This window comes from Salvia hispanica, chromosome 4 (genome assembly GCF_023119035.1).
Source record: "Salvia hispanica cultivar TCC Black 2014 chromosome 4, UniMelb_Shisp_WGS_1.0, whole genome shotgun sequence".
In the NCBI taxonomy this organism is placed as follows: Eukaryota; Viridiplantae; Streptophyta; class Magnoliopsida; order Lamiales; family Lamiaceae; genus Salvia; species Salvia hispanica.
In genome coordinates, this window is record NC_062968.1 from 17,454,443 (window position 1) to 17,466,073 (window position 11,631).

The 11,631-nt window shown below is 34.9% G+C and overlaps 1 protein-coding gene and 1 pseudogene across 2 annotated transcripts; one reads left to right on the plus strand and one right to left on the minus strand.

Moving 5' to 3' along the window:
- Positions 1–421: 421 nt before the first annotated feature.
- LOC125219052 (protein DA1-like) lies at positions 422–6,501 on the plus strand. 2 transcript variants are annotated; one of them, XM_048120910.1, is made up of 12 exons: positions 422–681; positions 1,266–1,415; positions 2,014–2,098; positions 2,286–2,481; positions 2,981–3,101; positions 3,362–3,445; positions 4,321–4,440; positions 4,891–5,103; positions 5,198–5,260; positions 5,332–5,432; positions 5,523–5,581; positions 5,994–6,501. In XM_048120910.1, exons 2-12 carry the CDS (start codon positions 1,305–1,307, stop codon positions 6,290–6,292), a joined length of 1,452 nt encoding a protein of 483 aa, XP_047976867.1. In that variant the 5' UTR covers positions 422–681; positions 1,266–1,304; the 3' UTR covers positions 6,293–6,501. The 2 variants fall into 2 exon arrangements, with proteins under 2 accessions (XP_047976867.1, XP_047976868.1); XM_048120911.1 differs by lacking the exon at positions 422–681 and adding an exon at positions 803–825.
- A 798-nt stretch (positions 6,502–7,299) lies between these two features.
- LOC125218635 lies at positions 7,300–7,955 on the minus strand (annotated as a pseudogene).
- Positions 7,956–11,631: the final 3,676 nt, after the last annotated feature.

Here is an 11,631-nt window from a genome sequence, read left to right on the forward strand (position 1 = left end):
AACATTGATAATTTTTAATTTAAAATGATAGCATGACAAATCGGCAATTAATTAGATCAAATCTTCGGTGAATTTGTTTCTTTTATGTGAAGGGTCATGTCATCAATGTATAATGAAAATAAAATTTGACGACATATTTAATCATAATTTGAAGAATCAAATTAAAAAATTGCTCTCTCATCAAGATTATGATAAATCTAAAAACATTTAGGAATTTTTTTTTTACCTATTTATTACTCTTAACTTAATTATCTTGCGATATGTAAAAGATACTCAATCTATTAATTATAAAGCTAATACTCTTTGTCATAGTTTGACTTTGAAAATTGCAGCCATATTCACACAGTGCAAACAAGTTTTTGCCACGCAATTTGTTTGATTTTTTGATTGACCAACTATAAAGAGGAAGACGAAGAGAAGAAACGCCTGGAGCATTCATTCATCTTATCATTGAGCTATTCTATTTCTTAATCATCAAGATTATATTTTTATTTTTTTATTTTTGTCCCTGAGAACCTAAAGATTCTTGATTGATTTACATCTTGCAAAAAAAGTATTCTTTCTTCCGCAAAGATTCTTTGAGGACTAAATGCACCAAAAGGGCACGCTCAGATTTTTTAAGAGAATTTGTGATATTTCTGCATCAGCCATTGCTGTGGAGTTAATGAGGTCTATTTTCAGGTCAGCTACTAGTCAAATATTTACCTTTTTTGTTGATGATCTGATCAAACGATAACTCTGAAATCTCTTTCAATTTATGTGTGGAAATTGAGCTGGATATTCATGCAATCCGTGCCATTTGATTGTTGAAGCAATTGGTGTTTAGTGAGTATCGTAATTATGTTTATTGGTTTGCAATTGGTGTCTGCATTTTGTCATTTAATGTTTCAAACTGCAATTCAATTTGAATTTGTTGAGTTATAGATTTTGCCACGTTTTGTGTGATTCATTTTGGCTTAAATATCAAGCTGTTGCTCTATGGAATGTGTTGTGCCTGTGTAAACTGTTTCTGGAATGGATTGAGATCTTTTTGGGTTTCATTATGCAAGCATTCATTGCTTTGAAGAATTTTCTGGTCAATTTCAGTTGAGGTAATCTAATTTTGATTCCATAGAAATACATAATGTGGTGCACAACTCAAAATGTTTTCTAGTTTCTTGTTTATCCAGTTAAGGTATTTGCTTCACCCATGAACCGAGACTTCCGATTCTTTCTTCCTCTGTTTACTCAATCCTTCTGCTCCTTAACTAAATAGTGTGTCTCAGGTAGAGACTTCGTTGGCTGTCCTCTGGTTAATTTATCTAATGGGCTGGCTTCGCAAAATCCTCAAGTGTTCGGACCATAAAGTTTTGGAAGGGCATTCTGATTGGAGATATGGAGCGGATACTGCAGAGACTCCTCAATCGGCTTCATTGGTAAGTAAATTTGTTACTTTCATTTTATTTTATTTTCTCTTCTTCCTCATAGGACTGTCTCATAGCATTAAATTACTCCAATCATTAAATGTTTGGAATGTTAGATCGAGTTCAACTGTTCAAGAGTAGAGGTATTAAAATTGTGTTGCGGCAGTAATCAATCTGAACTTAACATGGGCGTATTGGTTTTGCAAGAAACTCTATCAATATTCGTATGCTTTTTTTCTATTTATCAATGTCAGATCCTTATCTCCTATTATTATGAAACTACCTGTTCTCGTATTGTAACTGGCCTCACTTCAACTGATCTTGGCTTAATCACCCATAAACAAGGGCAGGAAAGAATGTGGGGTCGTAAACATAGTGTCAATCTCCCAATGGATAGAACAGCGTCAAAGCTATGCAACTAATGTTCAGTCTCCTTTTCAAGTCTAAGATTGCTTTTTCATACCTTAGATTTATGTGATTTGAATTTTATGGTCTGCCAGATTAGATCAGCTCTTATTGAAGTTCAATTTTGATTGAACATAGATTGAGGGGATAAAGTTCATGTTCTTAACTTCTCAGTTCTGTTTTCTCTGGCTGTACATTGGTTCAGAATTCATGGAGAGAAACCGAAGATATAGACCATGCTGTTGCATTATCGCTTTCAGAAGATGACCTAAAAGGAAAATCTACAGCTGGTAAGGTTTCCTTGAAGACTTTTCTAAAATTTATCTATTATCATCCTCCTGTGTAAGATTTCAATGACAATCGATTGATATTTTAAAGGGACTTGCTTTGCTGGATATAGCTTACGGTCTATTTTCATGTTTCCAGTAACAGTTTATTAATGCATGCATAATTTTTGGTGTTCCTGATGTGGTACAGAGAAAGAGCCACAACTGGATGACAGTGAACAATTGGCGAGGGCCCTTCGTGAGAGTTTGGTTATAGATTCTCAACTGGAGTCATGGAGTAGAAATGATACTGGAAATGGATATGGATATGGAACTGGAGTCGAATATGGATATGGAAACGATAACTTTTACCAACCTGTAACAATCCCTTATTACACAAGCTTAAGGTACATGTGGAGTCTTGACATAATGTGACAATTATGATTATCAGATTTATATAAACATGTGAGAATTTAACTAAAACTTTCTCCGAGGAACTAGGAACCAATTTGGATCTTTATGTTAATATGCAGTTTCCAGAAGCATATGCATTACCATAATATGTTTGATTTGCTTTTAGCTCAAGGAGATTTCTGAGTGGCAAATTCTTTTGAGCTTCTTGTTGTTTTCCAGACTATGATTTGTGGGTACTTTAAGACTACCATAAAATTGAAGGAAGCTGATATGCTTTCTCACTCGGAGAGAAAATTTGTCACTCAAGAGCCCCATAAGCTCTAGACATCATCTTCTAAACATTCCTTTTCGTTTTAGCATGGCTTCAAAATTTACCTCTACTTCCAATGTAATCATTAGATGCAGATTTTATGTGTATAACACTGACTTCATTTTCATAATTTTTTGTCTAGCTTCTAATGTAGTCTTCCTATCTTGTCTTTTCTGTGATAGGATCTGTGCTGGCTGTAATATGGAGATTGGCCATGGAGGATATGTGAGTTGCAGGGATGCCCTATGGCACCCACAATGTTTTAGATGCCGTGTATGTAACCAACCGTTATCTGATTACGAGGTATAAAGAATATGATATGTCCATCTTATTTTCATCTATTATCATTTGATAGAGAGCTTCGTATGTGTAGTAGGCTTACTAGTCGTTATAAACTAAACATTCACATTCATGCATATTGGTCAATTTTGTAGAACTTGTTAATTTAGAGCAATCTTGATGATTGTAATATCAAAATATTGCATTTGCAATTGCGCCACATTTAATATGACCAGAATTCACATGATGAATTATATAATCCAGGTTCGTGTCTTTATTGACAGTTTTTCGTGTCTGGTAGCTATCATTATCATAAAACTTGCTACAAGGAGTCTCATCATCCAAAATGTGATGTCTGCAGACACTTCGTAAGTATCTCAACCCAAGCAATATCATATTCATTCCGTCTGAAAATGCTTGAGCAAAAGTTCTTTTCCTTATTATTATCACACAATCTACATATACTTTGATGACGTGTTTGGTGCTGCTAAACAAAGTTGCTTTCCAATGAGCTTTGCAGTTTGCTTAGAAAGTGATAGGTGATATGGTTGCGACTGTAGGAACGAGAAAGATCACCGAATGCATATATTATGGTTATACTGTCTATGGTTGTTAAGTTGTAATTTTTGGATACCTTTTTGATGTCACCATTGAAAAGATGTTCTAGCTTTTAGAATTATGAAGAATACCTTTCTGGTGGACGAGGATGTTCATAACTGGCCGACGAAGACCGGCTGTGACGGAGTTCTCTAAGATGCTATAATTCTATAGAATGTATTTAGGCATAAATAGAACAATCTAGGTGGGAGAGAAATTAAATTCACCTGAAAGATTGACAATTTTAATGCAGTCATGATCTCTAACATCACAGTTTCTTTTTTTAGGTATTAACATCATAGAATTATTAGTGCTAGTGAGCAACTTGCTAAATTAGGCTTGGTTAAGTTGTTTATATCTTCACGAAAAAGGAGTGATAGAGCACTATTACGCGAATGCGACAGGCAACATTTTGCACTTGGTTAGGTCGTAGATGGTAGAGGTCAGCATGGTTCGGTTAACTATTCCGTGAGAGGGATTTTTGAACGGTTCATTTTGATTCTGATTGTTTAAATATAAGTTTAGACTGTTTTTATCAATGCATCTCTATGTCAAAAGAACTGTAGACTATTTAAAAAAATCAAATTTGTAAGGTTATATGATTTCGTATTTTTGTTTATATCGTTTATCACTTTCATGTACACAGATTCCGACAAACGCAGCTGGTCTTATTGAATATAAGGTGCATCCTTTCTGGTCCCAGAAGTACTGTCCTAGGCATGAGGATGATGGCACTCCTAGATGCTGTAGTTGTGAACGAAAGGAGGTAAGTATCGACACTAAGAAAGTGTTTCTTCGATCATAAGCTCCTTAAACCAGCTAATGAAGATCCCTGCTCTGCTCCTCACCCCAACTTGTTTTTTCATAATTTTATAAACAACAATCAATATGCAAAGATTACCATACTATGGTTTGTTATTTCTAACTTGTACACCCTTTCAATTTCATCTTTCTTCATTTTTTTTTCTCTCTAATGAAGATTTTACCTCGCTTAATCATCCAAATACTCTGACAACATATAAGCTCTTAAGACATTAGATTTTGTAAACTCTTGAAACATCTTATAGGCTGTTGGAGCTTATAAACTCTCTAAAATGACCTTAGCCAAACACCCTCTAAATCTATGCAAACCAACCACTCGCTGCCACCATAAGATCTAATGTGATTCATTTAAACTTGTAGCTAATCATTACTTTGGGTCTTTTGCTTGTTGCAGTCAGCGGAGGAAATATATGCTGCCCTTAACGACGGCCGAAAACTCTGCTTAGAGTGCCTGGACTCAGCAATTATGGACATTCACCAATGCCAGCCCCTTTTCTACGATATACATGAGTTCTTCAAAGGATTAAACATGAAATTGACGCAGAAAGTTCCCATTTACTTGGTTGAGAAGCAGGCACTGAATCAAGCCATGGGAGCAGAGCAGCATGTAAGATACGAAACATCATATATTCAGGGTCACCTACTCTCTGTTATAGGTTTCATCTACTAAGTTTATATGAGTTTTCTGTCTTTTTTTCCAGGGTCATTATCACATGCCTGAAACTCGGGGTGCTTGTGTCACCAAGGAACCGACAATCACCAGTGTAAGGGATTCTTTGATCATTTTTCAGATCTTGCCTTTTCCCAGAACCCTTATTCCCCATTTGGATTATAGCGGCCAAGGATGAGAGCTGGAAATCGAGTCGTGGACATGATAACAGAGCCGCACAACCATTGTGAAGTGACAGCAATCCTCATTCTATATGGTCTTCCAAGGTACTTTTAACTTTTTTTTCCTATTAGCGACTGATCAGACGTTCCATTTTGGTTTCGATTTCATTTTCCCAGATTTCCTCATGCCTGCAGGTTGCTGACTGGATTGATATTGGCGCATGAGATGATGCATTTATGGTTGCGACTTAATGGTGCTCTCTCTCTCGCCAAACTTCATTTGTACAATCGCCATTTCATCCACAATATTTATCTCCAATAGAACATTCTGCCATATAAAGTCTAACCTATGTGCGTCCAGATCCCGGTTTTGCATGCCACGAAAAGATTCTGCCTAAAAATTATCACTCTGACATTTTTTTTGCCTTCCCTTAGCTTTCTTTAAATAAATTGGTTCGGTGATCTAAACACTAAAGTAACCATTAAGCGAGATGAGGTTTTTGTATCACTTGTGAAAAAAGGAAGGCTTGCTTAGATAACTATTAGCAAAGAATCACTGATGCTTGTTGAAGTCTTCTCCCGGTGCTCTTTGCACAACGTGTGTCTCTTTGTCCATGTCGTTGCCTCACTCGTTCTTCATGTGCTGATAATGGTAATCTTGTCCAGGTTTTCGAGGTGTGAGACAAGACGTGGAAGAGGGTATATGTCAGGTCATTGCGAGCATGTGGCTGGAGTCTCAGATCCTATCGATGTCTGATAACAACCATGCATCAACCTCACATTCGTCAGGATCAAAGACTTCTCGGTTCGACAAGAAGCTTAGCAAGTGCTTCAAATATCAGATCGAATCAGATCCTTCTGAGGTGTATGGAAATGGTTTTCGAGCTGGCCACAAAGCGGTCACCAAGTTTGGGCTGCAGCGCACACTCGATTATATTCGAAAGACTGGAAAATTTCCTCACTAAATAATGGATTTTATTATCATTTTTATGATTGATTTTGTGAGATTTTAGTTTAGTTTTTTTTCTTCATTTATTTGCACAGGAGTTTTTAGAATAGGTCTTAGTAATCATTCGTGATCATTCTATTGTATAGTTTTTTTGTATAGGTTTCATTTCACACGTACATGATTTATCACAGATAATAATAAATTTCAGATTTCGGGATTTTAGAATTTTATGCTTTGTATGTGCACTAAATTAGTTGAAGATTCATTCAATATATGCTAATAAAATAATTTATTTACCATCATTTTTATGTGTAATTTTCGTGTCATTCAATTGAAAAAAATCTGGATTTAAGTTTAAGAGTTGAGTGTTTTCGAGCATTTAATATTTTTATGTTTTTATCTTTTACATTCAATAATACTCCTTTCATTCATAACGGAATAGTCTCATACTAAAAATAAAAGTTATTCTAAATCAATTATTCATTTACATTTTCTCATTCTTTCTCCCACTTTATTTATTTAGTTTGCATATTTTATCAATTTTTGCATTCACACTTGTGCCGTCCATCAATTAGACTATTTTTTGTGAATGTTGGGCTATGTTCACTAAAAATGGTCTCAATGGTGGGCATTACAAGTTTTAATGGATAATTGATAAAATATGCTAAAAAAAAAGTGGATAAGTAGAGTAACTTTCTCTTATGAGTATAAGACTAATTTTTATGAACGAACAACTATGGAAAGATAAAATTATTTTTCGTGGACAAAAGATAGAGAGAGAGAGAGTTAATTCATATGAAAAATATACAATCGCTCCAAAAGTTTTGATATGCGTATCAAGATTCGAAAAATAATTTATTATGTATTTTGGCTAAGAAATTGCGATGCGGAAGGAGATATGTTTATGTTCTCACAATAATTATAAGCTCCACAAGTGTATCAAATCAAGAAAAAACACTGTTTCAATCCTTTGTTTTAGAGCGTAATATGTTTTCTAAATTTTTAATCATGACGTAGATAGACACACTGACTAGACCGCTATCTTTCTATCGTGACATAAATCGAATCGTTTTGATTGGTCGATATCTTTTCGTATATACATAAAGCTTTCTCCGGTTATTCAAATCGAAGCAATTGGTTGTCCAACTCGAGCCTATACGACCGATCAATAACTCATCATCTTAGAAAATTCATCGAAATCAAGCACCCCATTGCCATCAAGATCATACACCCCAATCATGGCCTTGCATTCCCCCACCGATTTCACATCGCCGAGGCGGCGGAGCACCTGCCTCAGCCCCTCCGCCGTGATACAACCGCAGCCCTTCTCCTCGAAAGCCCGCCGGAGAACGTCCGCGCCGTCCACGCCCTCCCGCAGCTCCATCACCCTCACGAATTCCTCAAACTGCAGCACCAACGAACCCCGAATATCACCGCCTCCCGAGAACTCTCCGATAATCCTCTCCGCCTCCTCGGGCGACATCGAATCGCCAATGCTGGCGAAGTAGGCCGTCAGCTCGGCCGCCAAGATGGTTCCGTCGTTGTCGGCGTCCAGGAACCGGAAAACCTGCCGGAACTCTTCTTGTTTGGTGGTTGGCGGCGGCGATGTTAGGCTTGGTGCGGAGGCGGAGCTTGAAAATCCGGCTGCGGAATGGCTTGGTGATGGTTGCAATTGCCATTGATCAATATTTTTAGATATGTATATGAAGTGAATTAATTTTATTAGTTAAAACTTAGAATGTTTGTGACAAAACTATAGGGCTTATATAGATTATTTGAATGAGATGGAAATTATTACCCAAAAATGTGTGCCGGAATTAATGGCCAAATTTCACAAGAAATTGCATGGTGCTTTCCTATATACTAGTTATAATGTAGTAGTACTAGTGAAGAAGGCTTGGAGTAACATTTAACTATTCAAAGAAATCTTTTAATCCACAATGCATATTCTTTTCTAGAGAAATGATATGCTGAGGGATGTTATTTTCTCTCTCTTCAATTTCTCTCTCCTCTCAATTTCTCGCTCTCCGTTTTTCTTTGCTACAACACTTTTCAACCATCACAATCCTCTCTCCCTCTATCTCAACTATCGTCTCCTTATTATCTCCACTGTTTTTTCCGCTGCAACAATTTCACGGCACATCTCATCTCATCTTGGATTTCTTGCTTACCAGCAGTTCCTCTTCATTATTTTTTTTCTCATGCTTGAAATTACACAACACATCCGCATTTGGTTTCTTTCTTCTCCTAATATTTCAGAAATCTCAAAATTGAAGCGAGATGTAAAATCCACATCAATTTCTCATACTCTCTTACTTCTCCTTAATTTTCAGAATTCTTAAAATTGCAATTGTCAAAGATGTAAACCACAACAAATTTCTTATTTCCACCATAGCCTACTGCCATTGATATTGCTATAGTAAACTTATGTGTCAAGCATTCACTTTTTTTTTTGTTTCATAAGGTTTAATCGACAACCCGTTTTTTTATTTTTGTGCATCTGGAGATTTCAATTTTTTTTTCTACTGCTCTGGAGGATAATGGGGGCGAAACTGTACTCTGCCAGTTTTGGTGGTTGGTAGAGTCAATAATGTGGAAAACTACAATAGTGTAAATAAATAGAACAAATTGTAGAAATTATGGTAGATTGGGAGTGGTCAAAAAGGTTTTCTATTTTATCTGAAATAATGAATTGTCTTGCACCAAATCAAAAGTTTCTGGCCCTTTTTACTACAAGGAATCATTTTATGTCAAGGAAATATACTGGAAATTTTGTATGAATATCCAGTGGGCCCTATTGAGAAATTTCCTGGAAACTTCTAATTAACTAGAATAAATAGTAGTAGTAAATTAGTAATGTGTCTCTATAATGAAATTAAGAAAATAAATATATACGAGGAAAATAGACTTAATTAGAGAGAAAGAATGTATGATAGAAGCAACTATATACCTACATCAGGCATTATAAATTATAATGAACGATTTCTTTCCAGAAAAAAAATATAAATAAAAAACACATTGAAAACAAAATTCTTAACGAAAATTGTTCTGATTAGGTAAAGAATAGATGTGGTTCATCTTGCATAGCTGAACAGTTCTTGTCACCCATACATTAATTAGGTACAAGAATTTAGGCCAAACCTCCTTGGGAAATTTTTTCTAAAATTTTTCATTTTAACGTTATCTTGCAATTACTTTTTCCCTATATATTCCATGTACTGTTTGTCTTAAGATGATGTAATATTTAATACTGTTATCAGATTATGAGTATTGGTATATATTCGGCAAAAAGTTCCCACGCGAATATCCACAATAATACTCACATTCCACAAAAAATAATGAACATCCCAACTCATCTATTATCAAGAAAATTAATTAATTACTATATAAATTATAAATACATAAATATATGAGGAAAATATTCCTAAAATCTAGCTTAACAAAACGCTGCCAACCTACAATTTCTTATATGATCTTTTATTTCCAAAATTTAGTAGATTGATATATTATTATGTTATCATTGTTTTGAATTAATTAAAAAAAGATATGTAATGTAATTAATATTTTAAATTTGTTGACTGTTTGTTTTAAAGATTGGTTGTTATTGTCAATGAGTTATCTCTATCCAAAAGATTTAAAAATAAATTAATTACATAAAATTATTACTATAGTATAGAGATGTCAAAAAATTATTTCTCAAATTATAATTCATCCGTTTTTTTCCAATAATTTTATTCATACATAGTACTTAATCTTGACTAAATACATACAGGGATCTAGAATGTGATCCAATAATATACTCTCTCTTTGGGATTTTCGCCTTTCCATCGGCGTTTTTTCTCTTCAGGGTTTTCACCTATGACGAAACGTAGTCGACCAAGTGTGCACAAGGTATGTTTTTCCATGAAGATTCTTACATTTGCCTAGTCTCTTTTTCAAATTTTTTTATTATGTAGAATAATTATAATATCTGAAATATTGTAGATTGTGCATGAAGATAGAATTAGCAACTTGCCGTGTGATATTCTGATATCTATAATCTCTTTGTTGAACGTCCAAGAAGCTACTTCGACTAGCATACTTTCAAAAAGATGATGACATGTCCATTACTATGCCAATTGTCTCAATTTTCCAAAACTTAATCTTAGAAATACGTTTACTAGTTTGTCAAAATTTTCAAATTACCTAAGTATGATCGATGGTGTCGTGAATTCAAATAGAGCCACTCGAATAAAAATGTTTAGAGTGGATATGTGTGGTTTGGAAGAGAGTATGTTGGATCGTGTCTTGATGTCAAATTTTTATAGATCATGGAAAGTATTTTGGTCGAAGGACATGTATGGTGACAAAGGCGGCTATTTTGAGAGATGTTTTGAGTTTGCCATAACAAAGAAAGCTGAATCGATTCATTTAGTCGGTCTCCATCAACATCTCCATAAGGATCCGTTTCTTAGACTTCCAAATACGAATGGTCTTGACTGCCTTCAAGATTTGTATTTATGTGGCATTAGAATGATGGATCAAGACTTTGAATATTTGGTCTCCAATTGCCCTTCTCTTCAATGTTTACAAATAGAATCACCTAGGGAGTTGAGAAATGTCTCAATTGTTGGCCACTCAAAATCAAAGTCTTTGAAGTTATCAAACATTACTCCACTTGAATCCATTGTGATATGCGATGCAATAAACCTTGTTTCTTTGATGATCCATTTGTTGCATTGGGAATGTACCGTCCAACTTAGTAACATTCCGAAAGCTTACCAAACTTGATTTTCAAGAAAGTGATAATAAAGTCATGCTTGCCGAGCTACTTTCTGGGATATCATCTGGTATACGTGACCAACTCCGACTAATGCGCCTCTCAACTTCATATTTTTTTAGAACTTCTCAGGTAGTAATAACGTATCTTTAATTTCTTTTTCCGTATGTATAAAATATATATTGAATACTAACATATTTTTCTTCTTTAATACTAATGCATGACATTTTGATTTGCAGTTGGATATTCAGTCGTGCTGGATTGATCTTGTGAATAATATAAAACATCTAGAGTTGGTTATTGATATTAATTATATTGGTGATCAGTGGCCTTTTTCCCGCTATTTGTGTGGTTTGGTTGAATCATGTGGTTCATTAGAAAAACTTGTCATAAAGGTACGTAGTTGCGATTTTTAATTTGGATGCGGTCATTACATCGTTTGATGAATTTTATGATTTGTGTTGCAGTTTCAGCATATTTTGGATCATAAAGCGTTGGAGATAGAAACACACGATCTACCTGAATGTGAATTGTCTCTAAAGTATTTGGAAATCACGGGATATTTGAGTTCTTCATGGGAACGAGAATTGGCTTTG

What these genes read in the sequence shown, in the direction of transcription:
- LOC125219052 (XM_048120910.1), top strand. Translation starts at nt 1,305, where the DNA reads ATGGGCTGGCTTCGCAAAATCCTCAAGTGTTCGGACCATAAAGTTTTG. An exon ending in AACCGTTATCTGATTACGAG is followed by an intron (nt 3,102 to 3,361) that starts GTATAAAGAATA and finishes CTTTATTGACAG; the next exon opens with TTTTTCGTGTCTGGTAGCTA. An exon ending in GTGATGTCTGCAGACACTTC is followed by an intron (nt 3,446 to 4,320) that starts GTAAGTATCTCA and finishes TCATGTACACAG; the next exon opens with ATTCCGACAAACGCAGCTGG.